Source organism: Mytilinidion resinicola, assembly GCF_010093595.1.
Source record: "Mytilinidion resinicola strain CBS 304.34 unplaced genomic scaffold BDZ99scaffold_12, whole genome shotgun sequence".
NCBI classification, from domain to species: Eukaryota; Fungi; Ascomycota; class Dothideomycetes; order Mytilinidiales; family Mytilinidiaceae; genus Mytilinidion; species Mytilinidion resinicola.
Genome location: NW_022985448.1, coordinates 618,146 through 636,964, shown reverse-complemented (window position 1 = coordinate 636,964; position 18,819 = coordinate 618,146). Strand labels below are relative to the sequence as shown.

Here is an 18,819-nt window from a genome sequence, read left to right as displayed (position 1 = left end):
ACCATCCAACCAAGAACACCTAGCATCAATCTTTCTCCGCACTAACTCTCCCAACCCCCGTCGTCGACAACCTCCTCTCCTCTTCAAAAAGCGCCTTCGGTCCCACATAACCCCTCTTACTCTTCCATATCCACCACAGTCCCACAAAAATCGTCACTCCACCAGTTATAACACAGGAATAATTCATGCTAACCGCACTGACCGGCAGCGAATACGGGAAGCAAAAGATAACCACAAAGACGACGATATACGCGCTGGATACCCCCAGAACCACGTACGCCACCGAATCAGGCATCCAAAAGGGCCCCGGCACAACGTATGCGCGGCGAGTCAGCGCGTGGGGAAGGATGGCGGCGAGGTACGAGAGCGTGGATAGGACGACGAAAGACCCAACGAAGGCGTTGAAAGCTGTAGAGTTGCCGACGTAGATACAGCCCAGCACCGTGCAGATGCAACCGCACACTACGGTTGCATTGAAGGGGTTCTTGTGGGTCGGGGAAATGCGACCTACGAACTTGCTGAATGGCGTTGCGTCGTCTCGCGCGAGTGTCCATAGCATCCGGCCTGCAGTGATGTACGTGCCTATGCAGGTGCAAATTGTGGGACAAAGGATGACGATGAGTAAGCCCAGAGAACCGCCGCGGGTTGTGGTGGCCTGGCGGTAGACTTCGGCGAGGGGGAATGTGTAGGGGGCGTCGAGAACAGAGTCGAGGTCGCCAATGGCGTAAAAGATGGCGATCATGTAGAGAAAAGCTGTGATTAGGCCTGTAAACATCTGGGCGGCGATGGCTTTTGGAATGTTGACTCGTGGATGTGGCAGCTCTTCAGCGAGATGGGTGACGCAGTCTGGTGTCCCGACGGCGTAAGCACCGTTTAGCATTCCCGCTAGAAAGACAAAACCGTCGCTGGTGTAGCCGGTTTGGTTGGACCAATCGCGCCAGACGAAGGCAGACGAGGCGTGGCCTGTTCCTTTGGTAGTTGGCATGATAGCGCAAACGAGTATGGTGATAATGACACCAGCAATGATGAAGAAGAGGCCCACATTCGAAATCCAGGGAAGAGTGCGGTTGGCGAAGAGGACCGTTGCGCAACATAGCCAAGTCACAATAAGGTATGTGACGAAGACGTTCCAACGCTCGGGAACATATTCATGATGGAATAGGCCCCACATACTAGTGAGCTGATTTGAAATGATGAGGGACATGGAAGCGCTTCCAAATATCCAGGCACAAACATTCCACCTATGAAAATTAGTCGATTATTATAAGAGCTTGAATGATAACAGTAGTTATCAGAATAAGCAGAGGGTTTACTATCGACTTGAATGAAACCTGATAAGTTGATGTTTTGACACAGAAGAGTTCGAGAGTATGTCGGGAGACTTCGAAATGTAGACTTCTAGGAAAAAAGGTTATGATCTCTGCATTGATGAAAGAAGAGTCTCAATTTCTCACTTACCATCCAGCAAACCAGCTAGCCGCTCGTCCATACTTCGGACCCGCAGTAATTGAAGCAAAATGGTATACACCACCAGAAGACGGAATCGCAGACGACAACTCAGCAATGCACGCAGCGATAAGCCAGTAAAATAAAGATACCGCGAGGCTGTAAACCCCTTATCAGCGCGAGTATAGTATCAACTTTTTGAAGCTACTCACAATTCGTAGATCACGCCTGGTGGACCACCGTTGTATATAGCTACAACCTGTCTGTACATTAGTATTGTATAATTTGACGCTTTTACATCAATGACTGGGCATTGGAACTTACGATACTCCCACCAAGAGCCGCCCACGTATTACCAGTGCAGATACCCACGGCACAGATACTCAGCAAGCTGAAATTCCGATCCAGCTCCTGCTTGTGCCCAGAGGCATTGACGACTTCGCCGACGCCCACAACCCCGGCTTCTTCGGCAACATACTCAGGCGTCGTGTCAGCTTCCTTGCCCTTCTCCATCTCGTTGTGGGAACCCGATTGTGATAGGATGACTGCTTAGATGACTGGTTCTTCAATGTTCAAACCCACACAAGACACCTCGTGGCCTCGTGCTGTTTAGAATGGCTTTGATATGGCAAGGCCTGGTAGCAAGAGATATAATTTCTGGCGCCCACGTGCTTGCACTGGTACTGGGAGGTGCGAACGGAGGTGCGAACTGAGATGCACAGCGCAGCATGGCCTACATATACTCAACCCCGTGTCACATAGTACCTACCGCCGGGATCTGGACGCGGGGGTGGCATCATCACAGTCGTCTGGCGCATCGAGCAGGAAGTTCCGAGACGGCAAACGGGCGCGGAGACAGGCGTTCAAAGCTGATAAGAGAGGCGCTGTAATACCGAGTAGGATCTCAGATGCTCTGACGGCAATCTATTGACAATGGACGGGGCGTTGCATGGGTGCGGATAGAAGGTAATGGCTGTGCGTAATGGAAGAAGTGCCGAGTTTTGATATGCCGGGTTTGAGATCTGAGGTCCGTGGAACTTGACTGGGAGACTAAGGTTGGCAGTAAGCAGAGTAATGGGCTAAGGTTTGTCAAGTCGCTAATAATGCAGTTTGAGAATTATGATAAGGACAGTAGCTTGATATTTATTACGTATCCGTGCAAGCGCTATCCATATTTAGTCATTTTGATGTCATGAAGTTTTATATAGTATTCAATTATGAAGAAATTTATATTGAGTAGCTTTCATATGCCATACCGCACACCCACCGGCACGCCGACACGCCAAATGTTAATACAATTGAAGCCCGAAGCTGAATTCATGTCCCAGAAACCAAGATAATGCTGTTGTGAGAGCATCTCCATTACCAGCGTCCCCAGTCTCCTTCCCCGTGAGCGGTCCAACCCAGCGTGAGCCAGTATATCTATGCGTCAAATTCACGCCACTCGTTCCGCCGTTCTCAAACCGTCCGCATCTCAGTATCGCCCTCCTCAACCTGGACTTCGCCAATCTTTCGTTTTGCTGGACCCGTTGTCTCGCCGGCCTCATCGTCGGCGTCGTCGCCTTCCGTCCACTCCACAACCTCCCACTCCACCCTCACGCTCCCATCCCTGGACACATGCCCGCCTTTCTGCTTCTTGAACTTCCCCAGCCTCGTGTCCTCCACTAGCTCCTCAAACCAGGGCGTGCCCCTCGCCCGCTCTGCTTGAGCCACCGCCCTCTCGCCCTGCCCCTGTCCACCTCTCACAATGGCCGGCTCCTCGTCACTGCTGTCTCCTGGTAGATATCCCAGCTCACCCAGCAGTTCCTGGTCCTCGTCTAGCAGACTACCCACCGTAAGCAGGATATGCTCAGCGTCCTCACGGGTGCGCTCGTGCCAGCTTGTCAGCTGTGTGCCACAGTAACCGCAGAACTGGCGGCGAGAGTGTGCGCTGGGGAAGGGCGATGTGAAGGTGCGCTGGATGCTAGTGTGAGTCTCGTCGGGGAATTGCGCGTAAGTAGCACTATGAAACCACGCGAGTGGAACTCGGAGCCAGATGGTGAGTGGGCTAGCTTGATGGTAGCCTGACAGTTGTATGTTAACCAATTGGTCCTACAACAAGTCTACAGAGCTGGCAGGAGCACTGAGATATGATACGGGAAGTTGAGTGTGCATGATAATGGGCATGGTCATAGACCGGGAGTTTTTTTGCCGGCAAAGTTGGAACTTACGGGAAGCGCTACTGTTGTCGTATCTCAGCTCCGCAAGCTGGACGGATTGTGCGGGTATCTCGACGACGTATCGCCACCGACCACAGGCGCAAGACCCTCGAAGTGCTCGATCCATGGTTTTGGTCGGGTGGTGTGACTGTCAATGTGAGTGTCGCGGTGGACTGCTAAATGAGGTAGTGGGAGGGGAAGAAGGTGATGTCGTGAGGTCGAGAAGCAAGCACACAGATTTGTGCAAATGATGTAATTGTGAAGGAGGGGCTAGCGCGGAGGGGCGCAATGGGGACGTGAATTGATTCGGAGGTGCTGGAAGCTTCGCGGCTGATGCCGTCGCCGTCTCAAAATAGGTGCAGGGGCCACCGGCTCAGCAGCGACCGTAGTGGAAGTAATTATACTTCGTATGAGCGATCAAACTATGAGCGATCAAACATATCCAGAGGTGAAACAAGAAGTTCATAGTCTTCAAGACCTGAAAAATCATCGTATGATATAGACTCAACAATCAGCTCACGCAGAGGCTACAGTTCAAAGACCGCAAATCTGTGACAGCAACTTATTTATCTACTCCACCGCTCACTAATTTTATGCGTATGGCGCTCTGGTATCTCAAAGAAATCATTCAATGATGACCGCAGTCCAAACCCTGTTCTTCTGGGCTCCCAACGATGTTACATCTCGTCTAAGTTTCTAGTCACATTTACGTCTTGTTCGGAATTTCAAAAGCTTACAGGGGGACTAATAACAGATATACCTAAGATTTCGGTGAGATGCTAGGCTATGGAAATTAGTCTAAGGGTAGTTAGGATATCTCACGAACGTCGTGAGAGTTGGGATCTATATCCAGATTTTGGTTGAACTAGGCATGACAGTCATTAGGAGGGTACGAGGATGGAATCAAATGTTTCTCTGGTACGAAAACATATGTACATCCAGACGAAACTCGTCAGCAGCACTGCTGCGCTCTGAAGCAAACAGCCTAAACAAAAGAAACGCAGTGACAAGCCAATGGGCCTCTAGTCAAAACGCTCAGAAGTTCATCAAATCTTAATGCTCGTTAGCGTCGTGAACACAAGTATCATGAGGACTGGTTTGACACTTACCTCTACCAAAAAGCGCCCGCTTCGTCCAGTCCATTGCCAACAATATCCTCGTCCTGAAACTAACGCTCTGCGCAAAGTACACACTTCGCCATAGGTACACGGCAATAAGCCCACCGCCGAAGTTGAATCCTTTGAAACCGGTATCGAAAACGGCAGCATTTCCAACATATGCCAAGCTACCGAGGTGCTTGTACTCAAAGGCCTTGTAAACTGCATCGTCCAAGTCGCCATAATTCATTTCATTCAGCTTCATGCCTGGCGCAGCTTGCGCTAGTTTGCTAAACTTCTTGCCAAGATACTGACCCTGCTGGTGGGCGCGTTGAGCCGTTGCAGGGAGAGACGTGAGCTTGGAATCAATTTGCATGAGAAGTTCGCGGAGCTCGCCGAAATCAAGCGTACCGCTCTGGTCTTTGTCGTACGATGCGAAGAGTCTGTCGAGACGTCGTAGATGGTCTGCAGCTTGTGGGAATCGTGACTTAACGCGCTTAGCCACACCGCGCCAGTCGTTGTATGTAAGGTGCATGGCTTCGGGATCCTTGCCTTTCTCCCAGGCCAACGTGCGTAGGAACGTCACGATGTGGTCGGAAATATTGTTCTGCACGGTGCTGCAATCACCAATGGCATAGACGTCGCCAAGGGGCGTCCCGGCTAGACGGAGATGGGTATCGGTCTCAAGGGCATGCTTGTTGTTTTGACCTTCCAACTGCGCGGCCAGGCGTTGGCAGAAGTCGGTTTGGGACACTCCAGTTGACCAAAGGCAGAATCCCATCGGTATTTCCTTCGTGACGACCTTGCCTTCCTCGTCCTTTTGCGAGAACAGAATCTTCTTTTCTTGTACCTCTTTGACGCGCGCATTAGTAAGAATATCGACTTCATCGTGAGCGAAATGCTTTTCGGCGTATTCGGATAGAGCTTCATCGTAAGTGTTGAGAATATGGCCTCGGCTTTGGATTACGTGCACTGATATTTCGTTGCGAAGAATCTTGGGGAAGTAACGCGACAAGTCCTCGTTCAGCATGTCAAAGAGTTCCGCGGCGAACTCTACACCCGTCGGCCCTCCACCACATACTACAAATGACAGCAAACGTCGTCGTTCTTCGTCAGAAGTTGTGGGAAGACACGCGCTCTCAAGGTTACGGACTACGGCGTTTCGTATAAGCCGGGCATCGCTGATGTCTTTGAGAAAGTGGCAGTGTTCAAGGCCTTTTACACCGTGCGGGTTGGTAACGGAGCCTGCCACTATCAGTAAAAGAGCTTCCAACGAGTGAAGTCATGCGCTTACCAACTCCAATGATGAGTTTGTCGTAGGGTAGATAGAAATGTTGCTTCGTTCCGTCCGCGGCAATAGCAGAAACTTCAACCAACTTTGCAGAGATGTCCACATCTTCGGCCATTGCTTTCAAGAAGTGGCCGTGGACTTTGCGCACTATCCTCCTGATTGGCTCTACTAGAGACCGAAGTTCTAATGTGCCCACTGTAGCAGATGGCAACATAGGCGTAAAGAGGAAGTGATTTGATGGCGAAACTACAACAACATGGTAGTCGTTGGGGTTCAGCGTCTTTAAAAGCGCCACACTTCCCCAGCCAGTCCCGAGTATAACCAACTTTGGCTTGTGTTTCTGGCCTATCATCTCCGGGCAGTCGTCGTCATCCACGAAATGCTCAGCAATAGGGAGGTTCTTGGGCCCCCCTCTTCTTGGATGGAGGGCATACTCCGAGACGGGAATGTCTTCTGCCCCTGGGTCTTCCTTATATGTGGTGGCGTCGTAGATGAAGAAGGCCACAACCAATCCACCACTGATCGCCACGAAGAATCCGAAAGCTGCGGCAGTCCGGTAGATAAGGCGTAGGAATCGCGATCTGGGCTGTGGTAGAGGTTTTGTGGTCACGGTTCGGGAGAACAATGTGGGCCCTAGCTTCCAGTTCAGGGCGCTGCGAAGCTTGGTTGAGGTTGTGGGGAGAGGGCGCTTCGGAATCTCTTGGGGTCCTCCATTGCTACAGGATAGGCGCACAGACAAGAAAGAGCCTGCACTTCTTATGTTCCTATTGTTCCTGAATGCTGATAGTGCTGGAGAGCGAGTGGACACGCGAACTGACTGCCGCAGCAGCATCGCGAGCTGAGGAAGCGCCGACGCGCCCGCTGGTTTACGAGGAGGAGGTTCGTAGCAATTGGAGAGACGCGAGCTCGGGCGGGCGCTGCTATATCATGGGAGGCAGTATAACGATATTTGAGGGAATGCCGGGTGTAGAGTGCGAGGCGCGAAGAACTTGCTGTTGCTACCTATGCCGTGGATCCGCAGGAGAGGAGTGACGTAGCTTAGTCAAACTTCACCACACCACAAACTAGTATCCGGATTATCCGTGAACTACCGCTGTTTCCTCAATATTCTCGCGATTCTTTGACATTTCATGCTCGGCGACAGCCCATCTCACTCCAAAACAAGTCAACTTTGAGACCTTTCAGTCCTTATCGGCACTCCACGATGAGATTTGCTTTTGCTCAGCTGCTGGATGCCATCAACTGACGCTAAGGTGAGCGATAGTCCAGAGCTCGTTAGAGTAAAGCGGGCCCGTTGAAAGCTTCGATAACACCAGATCTTTACCAAGATCCAGGGCTGCTGACTCTGTCTTCTACGAAAGCACGAGAGTGCCAGCGAGACCTGTTCAGCCTCTCATCTGTGATCACCCTAAAGTCCTCCCTGTTTAGAAAACATCTACTATCTCCTGTAACTTGCTTGCTACTGTTCGGAGCGCTTCAGTTCATCGTCAAACATACAGACAAAGTCTAAAATACTCATCACTGTAAATCAGGTGAGCGCATGATTGAATGGTCGATCAAATTCCAGAGTTCTCGTTCGTAGTGAGCCAGTATATACACATTAGAGCGACTGCCTTGTACTATCGCAGCTACCGAGGTTGATGCCATATGCTATGATTATGTGAAGCTACATACATTTACAGATAGTTTTACCTTCATGATGTGAGATATCGGACAGGAATTTCGGGCGAGTGTTCGTGTATAGTCTCCATCTGTCACTAGTGAACTTCCACGAGCAACCGACATATTCCCCCAGAGAACACACCACATTTGTACTGTGTTGGGGGAAAGATTGTGGAGCTTGAGCGGAGCGTTGTAGACGACCGAGATTTGCATGATAAAATCCAAAGAGCCTCGCTAAGAGGACACTCATGTTTCTGCTAGGGATTTTCAAGAATACGTGGAGTGAAAGTGTCAAACGAGTGCTATGAATAGTGCCTACGAACCAACAGGACTCCATAGAGTACATTTGCGCCGCTCCTGCGCAGGGTCTTCCAATTAAGTCATTACCACTTCCATGCAAGTCATCCTCCATGTCCGTAATACTCGATTGAAATGTAGCCTCCAATCTCCTCCAAAACGCTTTCCAACTTTTTCTCGTAGTGGGCTCTCGTTTCCCATCATTTTCTTGTTCAGTTGACCGCGACATGGAGTTTACTACCATGCAGCTATACTACCGCGACTCGGGCAGATCAGCTAGCCTTTGGAGTTCCCTCGGCGCCGCTGGCGGTCCCGTCCCACTTCTCCGCCGCCTCTCCCTTTCCATCACGCCCACAGGCTCTTGAAGGCTCTTCTTGAACTTCCCGCCCAGTCCTCGCATCCACTCCCCATCCTCGTCCGCACCGAGCCAATACCGGGGCGCAAGTCCCAACATCCCTCGGCCGAGCTTACCCTGCCACCCAGAGCCCTCCTCACGTCCTTCTGCAAACGGGTTCTCAGCCATATTATTAGTTGTATTCTCGCCTGAGCTCCAAGCCGCCGAAGATGTAGTCGCAACATGCTGCCTGAGCACTTGTCGGGCAAATGCCAGCATCACGAAGACGAAGTACGTTCGCAACGCCCAGAAGAAGCAGATGAGCGCGATACTCATGATGCTTCCGCTCTGGAACACGGCTTTCCCAAGGCCAGCATTCCCAGCTTTCCCGACGGCGATGGCATCCTGCCCGCTGGCGAGCCCGCCCGCCGGCTCCGCGAGCACCTCCACGGAAGTGACGTTGTACTTCGGGTTGGTAAATCCAGCGGTGGCATTGATGCCGGGAGCGCCGGGTGTCGTGGCTTCCTCGTCCGGGTGCGCGGCGAGGACGTAGAACCAGGCGACGCCAAACGCGGCGGTGTAGAGGGCGTTGATTACGCTGTCGAAGGCGTAGAGGTGTGCGAGAGCGAGACACTGTAGCGGCGAGCCGCGGCGGATGTGCGGGTATAGGTAGGTAGTCGCGATGAGGGCGAGCAGCGAATAGAGATACATCGAGAATTGGAGGGGTGAGAGCGGCGCGCCTGTTAGCAGCGCGAGGATGCCATATAGGCCGCTGACTTTGTTGATGAGCTGGAGGAAGGCGATGATTTCGGCGCCGGTGCGGAGAGACATTGCGCGAAGGAAGGTCTGGAGGTTTGTTAGGTGGTCTGCTTGTAGATGAGAGGACAGGGAGCACTTTGCTTACCCTAGGACAAGGGATGTCGAAGAGGTGGAGAGGCGCCATGGTACAGCTGTGCGGGTGGTGCCCCGCGACGCGCTGGATATGTGTTTGTCGGGGTAGAGGCTGCCTTTCTGCGCTGTCTAGGTGCTGCGTGAAGGGTGTAGCAGAGGTGTGAATGATGAGGGTTGCCGGCGGAAGCGCTCGGGAGATTGGAGATTTCCAAGGTTGAGATTTGGTAGCGTCGATCGAATCGAAAACTGCTCACGTGCTCGGTGTTAGAGGAGACGTCACTCCACTATAACAACTTCTTGCGGGATAATTGAGCCTTATGTTGAAGGAGGTATCAAAGCGGCTTTTGCATGGCCGTATATCTGGCTTAAAAACGCGCCGTTTCAAATGCTGTGCAACCTCAGCCACCGAATTAGGCCACCTTGGAAGCCTTGCTAGTACTGACCCTTCAACCAGAATCAGAGTTCGTCAGACCTTATCCTCTTCAATCTCTTCTTAAAACCCGGGCTAAATGGAAGTTTCACTTGATAACCATCAGATCCCAAGCGTGGTCGAACGATGCCTTCAGGGGCCCAATAGAATACGTGCCTGAGGCTCCACGTCTTCAGGAACAAGACATAACTGGAAAGGCAGCAGTTGTAGCGTAAGACGTTCCACAGCGTCTTTCGGTCATGCTCTCTATCGTCAAGGATACTGTTTGGTGCGCTCTGTTATCCCTTTCAAATCTACATTTTGCATCATTTAAGAACTCTTCCGCTACGCGGTGGTAGAGGGAGCCGGTCGATCGAGAGCTTCTAAAATCTAGGTGGAATCCTAGCATATAAAGTTTTACATCCTATCCAAATCCTTGTAACCTACGGGGGCACCCAAGCAGTGGCAATCAAGTGTAAAGACTTCTGTCGAGGTGTGCACGGGAGAGTTGTTCCTTAGTCTGCCGAATAGCATCCCGGAGTTATTTAATCTCGTTGTTAAATCTCCGGCCAGAAGGAAGTGTTGTTGGTCTTGGACTTGCCAGGGTAAATCTCACGGGATGATGCAGATCTAAGTGCATTATCAAGGTTCTATTTAATTTCCTCTGCTGAAAGTCGAATGTGCTCAACTTTGTGCCAAAGAGAGCTATTGGTGGATTCAGCCTTAAGGAATACAGACTCTAGTAAGGCTTTAAATTCAAGAATGGTTTAGAGTGGTCGCCTCCAGAGCGGCGTACATGGCGAAGCTGTTTCTCAAGTAAGGTGTTACTAGCTCGTGTTCGTCTGCCTTTCTCTTGAGAGCGCGTGCATATTCAATGCCCTCAGATTCGAGAGCCGTCACCTTGTAGTCGAAGAGTTTTTCGCGGTCATTTTCAAGTTCCGTATTGCTGGCTTCTGACTGATGGGGCCTGTTCTCAGTGGAAACCTGAGACTTGAGTATGCTGTAAAGGTGTTTCCTCGTCTCGCTTTCAGAATCCCGTATGGACTGGACTCCACGCTTGGAGGTAGGTGTTCGAGGTTTCGGATTTAAGGAGTCTGGACTCAAGAGATGCTTAGACTTACTTGATGGTGTTCATCGGACTTTCTCTTCAGAGTGCGAGCGTACTCGATGCCTTCAGCCTCGAATCCGGCGGCCTGAGGTCGAAGAATTTGTCATGAGTGTTCTGGGCTTTCTTCATGACCGCGAGAATGACGCCAGGTTTCTTGAGCACTTCAAGCTTGTTGCAGGCCAGGATTCCACCTGAGTGGGAGTTGCCACAGGCCAGACAGGTGGAGCCACCCTGGACATGGCCAACCATCGCGTGCAGACAGTGCGGAGCGTGGTAGATCAGTTTAGGATTGACTTAAGCAAGATTGGAATCTCGGAAAGTGGGCTGTAAGTGAGAAGGTCTAGAGCCATTTCTTTATGTGATTCATGGCGGGCTATCCCAGGCCACGACGTCTGAGGCGGCCCACGTAGTTTACAGGTCCTGCAGAACAGCTAAATTCCACCTCGTTCTTGATCCTTGGAAGCGTGTCGGGGCACCACAGACGTCGGCAAGACAGTGCATAGACATTTAACTAGGTATTGTATTCAAGCGCTAATAATGTTTTGATAAGGCTCATACCTTACTCCCACAACCATGCTCAATGCATGCTAAGAAACTAGGGGACTCCTTTTCCTCCCCGTAGACCCAAATGCACCCCTCAGCGTGACACGCCACCCATGCTTTTCCTTCTTCGCGTCGCTTCCTTTAGCCCCATCGAGGTCTGCTGCTCCCTCGGACCCCGTGCTCGAAGACATGGCCGCGCTCGTCCGATGCAAGCCTCCACTCCAGGTCCTCTTCGAGGCTGATGTGCCTGGGCGGAAGAACGACGCTGCCTCATGGCCACGCGAGGTGTTCGGTCTAGGAGCCACACTCGACCACTGCCCAGTCTCCTTATCGAAAGAGCCAGTCCCAGTAGTAGACCTCGAGGACTTCTTGCTACGAAGCAGGCCTGGATAGCCAGACGATGGTCGACTGCCCATCTTCTCCTTCTTGGCCTTCGCTTTGGCCTTAGTTCTTTCCAGCTGTTCCAACTCGTCCTCGCTCTTCTTGAGAGATTTGCGTAGGTTCGCTTTGAGCTTCTTCATACCCTTAAGCTGGATTGCTGTCTCGTCTCTCAGCATGCGCACGCGCTCCACCTCCTTTGCCCACGCGTCCAGCTCAGCATCGCCCTCCGTGTTCGTGCGCACTGATCCGGCTGTACCGTTCGAACGCTGGCTGGCCGGCCTCTCAGGCTCATATCTCTGGTTCGCGTTTTCTAAGCTACGCTTACTGCGCACGCTGTGGCGATTGCTTGACATCGGCCTCGGTCTCTCCACGTCGGGAGCCTCCTTTCCGTAGTCGACCGGGTTAGGGTCCTGCGCTTGCAATTTCTTCATCCTTGAATCGAGTCCGAATTCGAAGCCAAGTGGACCAAGGGTAAACGCATCGCCTTCCTCATCGCTAGGCACCTCGTGCCATTCATTCAGAACTTCCAGCGTCTTCGTCTTTTGCTGCAGAATGTGGACTAACTTCTCGAACGTTTCTTTACTCTCTTTCAACTCCTGAAGCTCCAACTCTATGGCGTCCATGCTGGCCTTATACTCAGCCTTATTGCGCTCCATGGCCTCGATGGTGCGGTCTTTGTCGGCCAGCTCCTGTCTCATCTTCTCTTCTTTACGCCGAACTTCCTCGATCTCGTTGCTCTTCCGTTCGAGTTGTAAGGAAAGTGTCTCGTTCTCATCTTTCAAGACGTCGAGTTCTTTTCCCTTAGTCGCTAGACGGCGTTTGTACTTTAAGCGCGAGCGTTCTGCTACAGCTAGCTTCATGTTGCCTTCATCTACGAAGTCTTCAAGCTGGTTCTGGCAGTCCACTGTGAATGCCTCAGCTACTTGCATATCATTTTCGGCCTGATCTAGGAACTCTTCAAGCTCTTGATTTGCACGGCGCACAGCAGCGAGCTCGTTCTCGGCCACAGAGAGGCGCGCCGAGAGACGACGCTCCGAAAACTCGAGCGCAGCGTTGGTGGCTCGGAGAGTGTTGAGCTCGAGGTCGGCTAAGCCTATAGAGGTACCCCTCGCAGTGGCAAACGAGTGTGCACTATTCCTGGAGTCTGACTCTTCGGTCTGCGTGGAGGCACCCCTGACAGTGGCAAACGAGTGTGCACTGTTCCCTTTGGAATCTAGTTCTTCGGTCTGCGTGGAGGCACCCCTGACAGTGGCAAACGAGTATGCACTGTTCCTGGAATCTGACTCTTCAGTCTGTGTGGAGGCACCCCTGGCACTGGCAAACGAGTCTACACTGGAGAGTTGTTCTTCAGTCTGCCTTACGGCGGCCTGGAGCCGTTGGATTTCTTGTTGGAGTGAAGTATTGCTAGTCTCAGATTCACGGAGTTTCATCTCAAGAGATGCTTTAGACTCAAGTGCATTATCCAGGTTCCGTTCAATATCCTCTGCTGAACGGCGGATGTGCTCCACTTCCTGCTGAAGAGAGTTGTTGGTGGATTCAGCTTTAAGGAATCTAGACTCCAGGGAGGATTTAGATTTAAGAATGTTTTGGAGTTGTTGCTCGGTTTCCTCTGCAGAGCGGCGAACGTGCTGAAGCTCATTCTCAAGCTCCGTATTGCTAACCTCTGATTGGTGGAGCCTATTCTCAATAGAAACCTGTGACTTGAGTATACTGTAAAGGCGTTCCCTTGTCTCGCTCTCGGATTCGCGTATAGACTGGACTTCACGCTGGAGGGAGGTGTTCGAGGTCTCGGATTCACGGAGTCTAGACTCGAGAAATGCTTTCGATTCGAGGACCTTGCTGAGGAGTTCTTCGGTTTCAGCTTTCGATTGTCGGATATCCTGTACTTCCTGTTGCAGAGAGCTGTTCGTGGAGTGGAGTCAGATTTTTGATAATGCATTGAAGGACCTCAGACAGTGGCTTACATGTGCACACATTCAGACTCGTGGAGTTTTGACTCGAGGGAAGACTTGAGCCTAAGGAGACGTTCCTCAGTGTCGGCTTTCGACTGAGTGATATGTTGGATCTCGTGCTTGAGAGATGAGTTTGCAGTTTCCGAGAGGACTAGCTTAGATTCCAGATCCTCTCGTTTTGTCTCAGATTGCTTGAGCTTGGAAGCGAGATCTGTGTTAGCTGCCTCCATAGTTGCAAGCTTCTCTTTGGTTAACCGAAGATCCTCCTGGAGGTCTAGGGATGTCTTTTGAACAGACTTAAGCCGTTCTTCTACAGAGATCTTAGAGGCCTTCAAAGCTTGAAGCTCCTCAAGGACCTCTGGTCGATCAAGCTCTTCAATACGCGTCCGAGCTTCTCGTAGGTCATCTTCTAAGTTACCCTTCAAATACTGCAAAGAGCGGACTTCGTCGTGTAACTCGGCCCTGGCATCTGCCTCAGCCAGAAGCCTCTCTCGCATGAAATTCAGTTCGCTCTCAAGAGTCGTCTTAGCGTTCCGGGTGCTCTTCAGGTCCGTTCGTAGGCTAGCGTTTGCCTCGTTGATCGACGCGATGCTAGATTCTTGCTCCGTGACGGTCACTCGCATAGCTGCCAGTTCCGACTCTACGCGCCCCTTCAAGCTGTGAGCATTTTTCAGCCCGTCATCCAGCCAGCTGACCGATCCTTCCAGTGACGTGATCCTTTCGTTGTAGTCGCGAACCTGCTCTTCAAAGAAAGCGGCTGCCTTTTCCAACGTCCCTACATTCGCAGTACTCTTGTCAAGCTGTGCTCGGAGCGTGCCCTTTTCACTCTCACTAGCTGCCAGTCTGGACTCCAGCATGGCCTCCCCATGCTCTGCACGAGCCATCCTCCTCTGAAGCTCGGCCACCTCTTCCTCCATCTCAACTCTTGCCCTCTCCAATTGCGCGATTTGTTCCCTACAGCTCTCAACCTCCTCTTCCAATAACCGGTTCGACTCGCTCAATGCCTTTAGGCTTGCCTCGCTCTTGTGGCCCTTCGTTTCCAGCATCTGTATCTCCCGCGTTTTTCCGTCTAATTCGCCTCTAAGCTCTTTTTCTAACCTGGAGGCATCTTCCAACTTCGCCTCGGTCGCTCTCAGTGTCGCCTTGACGGCCGCTTTTGAGCTTTCTAGCGCCGTCACTCGCGCCTTGTAGCCCGCGATCTCATCCTCGAGCTCAACGCGATTCAGCTCTAGCTGCTTTGCAATCTCCTTGCTCCGAAAACAATCAGCCTGGAGTGCTTCTATGCGAGAGCGAGCCACCAATAGCGCGTGGTCGGACTCGCGTTTCGCTTTGATGAGGCGGTCATTAGAAGTACGGATTTCGATGGTGTCTGGTGTGCTATGATAGCGGTGGTGGTGCGCTGCATTTGGGTTAATCGAGTCCGAGGACTTAGAGGCTTTAGGAGAGTGGGTGGGTGTTCTGGGCGGGCTGTCTCCGACGCGATTATATTGTGAAAGAGTGGCAATGCGGGTGGGTGGTGACGAAGGCGGAGATACTGGTCGGCGGCTGGGGTCAGTATATTGCAATGTCAACGCTGACGCTCGCTCCAAACTCTCCAATATCTCCCTATTCCGTGCCCTCTCCTCCCTCCACTCCTGCTCCAGCTCTCCAACCCTCTTTTCCGCGCCTCTCAGTCCTGTGCCTAACACATATTCGGTTTTCCTGCTTGCGGCTAAGCTTCGTGCAGATGTAGCAATTTTATTCTCTTTTACCGAGATGTTGACGGCGAGGCGAAACGCGAGCCGTCTCAAAGCAGCCACGGATGCGCGAGCCTCGGAATGGGCAACCTGGGTTGCTTTGAGCGAGGTGGAAAGGTCCTTGCGTTGTGTCTTGATTAAATTTAGGTGAGCCCAATTCGAAAGGTTTGTCGGCGCAGAAGGTGAGGCGGGGTCATCGTGCTTAGGTGGTAGTATTGTGGAGTTTGACGGGGAGAGAAACTGAGAGGAAGGGAGGCTGAATAGCGAACTTTCCATATCACGGCGCTTGATAAGTGAGGAACCTCCTGGAGAGGGTGGGCGATCTGGAGCCTTGAGAATCTGAGAGTGCTCGACGGTGAAGTTCTCTGTCATGGGAACATCTTGTTTGGGTGGTCTGGGTAAACATCGCTCAAGCTTCGTTATGCTGTCCGGGAGTATGTGCTCCATGTGCTCCATTTTGAGATCAAAATCGGACTTGAAGTGGGGCTAGTGGGTGGGAATGGGTATGGGTTGGATGTTGACACGCGACGATGTTGGGCATCGATCTTCGGGCTTCGAGGCAGTGCTGCGTCTCCAGCTGCAGGTGGGAAAAGGAACGTGGTCGCCGAGAGCATGTCAGAGGAAAAGATCAAAGAGAGGAAAGGTTTGGAGAACAGGAAGACTGGGCCTGGGGAAGGGTTCAGTCGTGAAAAAGTGACGAGAAGAAAGTGCGGGACGGTCACGCAGGACGCAAGCGCCATTTTGTGCGCATATGTAGCTAACAGGCCTCCATGTAATGTTTCGCATCAACACCTGACAACACGGCGCAAAACGGGACTAGGGAGCAGTGGCGCGACGATGGAGTGATAGGTACAGGCCGCATGGCCGGCTCCGAGCCGCGAGTGCAGAGGGACAGGATGTCTGTCTATTGAGGCTGTAGAAGTCGCTGTGTTTCAGGCATATGGCACCCTTGTTTACTGTCTAGAGACTGTGCCTAACTATTGTTTGTAGATATCTGGAGGCCATCAACGGAGTCCCTAGAATACTCAATTTTCAAATTCTTCATGCACGATCGGGTGACAGCACAAGGGTCGGTGCCTCGCCTTGTGGGGCATCCACCTCGTTTCTATCCGATCTCTTCCTCCTGTCCGTTCTTCGCCGCTATCAGGTAAGCCCTACGCGGGGAGTGGACTTTGATTGGTCCACGATTGTGTGCTACGGCGAGAAGAGTGGAAAGAAGGCGCACGGAGTGTGGTGTTGTGTTGGACGAGGCCTGAAAGGCACCCAATAACTATGAACCATGCATTGAAAATTTCCCTGGAAAATAGTGGCTGAGACAGCTCCTCATCCTGCTTTAATGCGATCCAATTTTGATTGAAGTCTCATGTGAACTATCAGCCGATTTAAGTCTAAATACACTTCCATCATAGTGGATATTTTCTTGAAGAACAGCCTCAAGAGTATATCCGCACGCTACATCTGTAATATTGCTATTCCGTCGCCCGGTTAGGCCCTCAATTTTATGTTTTTCTCGGTTGCTTGTGAAATCAAGACACCGTAAAGACGGCACGAATCGCCATCCCGTAATTCCGAGGTAATGAATTACCGCTTTTTGAGGGAGGACAAAAGGCTTCCTAATTTTTCCACATTGTCTAGTACTCTTCCTCTCATACACACTATTTAATTAATGATTGCATTTACGCTCTACCTAACATATCCGCTCTATATCCCGAAATGCCCCACACTACCTCGTATACGTCTTCTGCAGCATCTTCGCAATTGTCGTCAACTGGATGTTACTTGTGCCTTCATAAATGGCCCCGATCTTCGAGTCCCTGAAGTATTTCTCCGCCAATCCCTCCCTGACGAAGCCCATGCCGCCCATCCATTCGACGGCTTGTCCGGACACTTTGCCAGCGACTTGCGACGCGTACAGCTTAGCCATAGCCGCGTCTTGGACAAAGTCTTGTCCGGCTTCTTTCTTCCGAGCCGCGTTGAAGACGAGGGCGCGTGCGGCCTGTATCTCCGTCCACGCTTGCGCTAGTTGATGTTGCATACCCTGAAACTCTCCGATGTATTGACCGAATTGCTTACGGTCATTCCACACATAGCTGGGAGTTGTCAGCAAGGATCCTCCCTTTGTGGTTCAAAAGGAAGCAAGACTTACGTAGCAGCATTCTCGAACGCTCCGAGTGCTAGGCCGGTCATCTGCGCGGCAATGCCGATGCGGCCCTCGTTCAGCAAGCTAATTGCGTACTTGTAGCCCTGGAACTCCTCGCCCAAAAGGTTCTCCTTTGGAATTTCGACATCATCGAAGTTGATGACGCAGGTGCTGCTCGCTTTGATACCGAGCTTCTTCTCCTTCTTGGCAATCGAAAAGCCCGGAGTGCCTTTCTCAACAATAAACGCGGTAATGCCCTTGTACTTCTTGCTTGGGTCTAGATTGGCGAAGACGATGAAAAATCCAGCTTCCATGCTGTTCGTTATCCACATCTTGCCTCCGTTGATCTTATACCCGGTATCCGTCCTCGTAGCCTTGGTAGCCAGTGCAAAGGCATCAGACCCGGAAACTGGCTCCGACAAACAGAAAGATCCTACGTAACGTCAGCAGAGCTTTGGTGTACTCTTGCGGAGAGGTATGCTCACCAACAGTGTCCGTCGCCAAGCGCGGCAGCCACTTCTTCTTCAACGCCTCGCTACCATGCTTCAGAATGGCCGTATTACACAACGTGTTGTGTACGTCCGCCATAACGCTCACACTAGGATCCACCCGCGCCAGCTCCTCAATCGCCACAATCGCGGACGTGAAGTTCATTCCTGCGCCACCGTACTCTTCAGGGATCTCAATCCCCATGAGTCCCTGCTCAAACAGTTGTTCCACGACAGCCGGGTCCATAGTCTCGGCCTCGTCCATCTCCCGCACTTTAGGCAAAATCACTTCATTCGAGAACTTGTTGACCGAGTCGGCCATGAGGGACTCGGTCTCGGAGAGGTGCGTTATGGGTGTGGGTGGGATGTCGGTGATGTCGATTGTTTGCCGTGGTTGCGTCGTGGAGAGGCATCGTATTCTATAGCCATTGAGTGTCAGAGCTGCAGTAATAAATCAATGATTTTCAAAGAGTGTCATACTGCGGGGTGGCCTTAAAAAATGCTGTCCTAGAAGGGCGTGATGAAGAGGCGGCGACGCGTGTCAGTGGCCGGAGAGCCTTTGCAATGGATGCCATGCTGAATTACGTGTCGTGAATATCGAAATCGAAGTCTGCAAAAGTCTGTAAACAGCAGTGGTGGAGTGCAGGGAGGAGAATGGCGATGTCGCTTGGATGCGGGTTACCGCATAGAATACCGAGGTTCGAAGACGCAGCCATCTGCTCAAATGGATAGCCGCTCATTCAGCCTCCGCTTTCCCCGGCCCAGAGGCAAGAAGGGTCAGCTAACCGTCTGGGGTGGAGCGTCACATGCAAGCTGGGGATTTCTTGGTGGCTGAATGCGGACGTC

General features: G+C 51.8%; 7 protein-coding genes across 7 annotated transcripts; all 7 read right to left on the bottom strand.

Annotated features, from left to right (window-relative positions):
- Window positions 1–25: 25 nt before the first annotated feature.
- On the bottom strand, window positions 26–2,103 carry BDZ99DRAFT_534373 (amino acid transporter; the record flags this gene model as incomplete). Its single annotated transcript, XM_033726536.1, has 4 exons — window positions 1,771–2,103; window positions 1,659–1,705; window positions 1,459–1,605; window positions 26–1,241 (listed from the first exon to the last, which is right to left on the bottom strand). The coding sequence occupies exons 1-4, from the start codon at window positions 1,957–1,959 to the stop codon at window positions 26–28; spliced, it is 1,599 nt and encodes a 532-aa protein (XP_033575307.1). The 5' UTR covers window positions 1,960–2,103.
- Window positions 2,104–2,700: 597 nt separating this feature from the next.
- On the bottom strand, window positions 2,701–3,976 carry BDZ99DRAFT_464222 (uncharacterized protein). Its single transcript, XM_033720258.1, has 2 exons — window positions 3,657–3,976; window positions 2,701–3,509 (listed from the first exon to the last, which is right to left on the bottom strand). Exons 1-2 carry the CDS (start codon window positions 3,769–3,771, stop codon window positions 2,905–2,907), a joined length of 720 nt encoding a protein of 239 aa, XP_033575306.1. The 5' UTR covers window positions 3,772–3,976; the 3' UTR covers window positions 2,701–2,904.
- A 703-nt stretch (window positions 3,977–4,679) lies between these two features.
- On the bottom strand, window positions 4,680–6,864 carry BDZ99DRAFT_477868 (putative alternative NADH dehydrogenase; the record flags this gene model as incomplete). The annotated part of the gene is made up of 3 exons (XM_033722136.1): window positions 4,680–4,696; window positions 4,754–5,986; window positions 6,036–6,864. The coding sequence occupies 3 exons, from the start codon at window positions 6,862–6,864 to the stop codon at window positions 4,680–4,682; spliced, it is 2,079 nt and encodes a 692-aa protein (XP_033575305.1).
- Window positions 6,865–8,075: 1,211 nt separating this feature from the next.
- Window positions 8,076–9,400, bottom strand: BDZ99DRAFT_53296 (DUF1753-domain-containing protein). The gene is made up of 2 exons (XM_033726497.1): window positions 9,230–9,400; window positions 8,076–9,171 (listed from the first exon to the last, which is right to left on the bottom strand). Exons 1-2 carry the CDS (start codon window positions 9,266–9,268, stop codon window positions 8,245–8,247), a joined length of 966 nt encoding a protein of 321 aa, XP_033575304.1. The 5' UTR covers window positions 9,269–9,400; the 3' UTR covers window positions 8,076–8,244.
- Window positions 9,401–10,381: 981 nt separating this feature from the next.
- BDZ99DRAFT_477866 (uncharacterized protein) lies at window positions 10,382–10,982 on the bottom strand (the record flags this gene model as incomplete). The annotated part of the gene is made up of 2 exons (XM_033722135.1): window positions 10,382–10,719; window positions 10,790–10,982. 2 exons carry the CDS (start codon window positions 10,980–10,982, stop codon window positions 10,382–10,384), a joined length of 531 nt encoding a protein of 176 aa, XP_033575303.1.
- A 338-nt stretch (window positions 10,983–11,320) lies between these two features.
- Window positions 11,321–15,801, bottom strand: BDZ99DRAFT_521895 (uncharacterized protein; the record flags this gene model as incomplete). Its single annotated transcript, XM_033725665.1, has 2 exons — window positions 11,321–13,559; window positions 13,622–15,801. The coding sequence occupies 2 exons, from the start codon at window positions 15,799–15,801 to the stop codon at window positions 11,321–11,323; spliced, it is 4,419 nt and encodes a 1,472-aa protein (XP_033575302.1).
- Window positions 15,802–16,952: 1,151 nt separating this feature from the next.
- On the bottom strand, window positions 16,953–18,681 carry BDZ99DRAFT_464216 (acyl-CoA dehydrogenase NM domain-like protein). Its single transcript, XM_033720257.1, has 4 exons — window positions 18,454–18,681; window positions 17,971–18,392; window positions 17,492–17,918; window positions 16,953–17,435 (listed from the first exon to the last, which is right to left on the bottom strand). The coding sequence occupies exons 1-4, from the start codon at window positions 18,546–18,548 to the stop codon at window positions 17,069–17,071; spliced, it is 1,311 nt and encodes a 436-aa protein (XP_033575301.1). The 5' UTR covers window positions 18,549–18,681; the 3' UTR covers window positions 16,953–17,068.
- Between the last annotated feature and the right edge of the window lie 138 nt (window positions 18,682–18,819).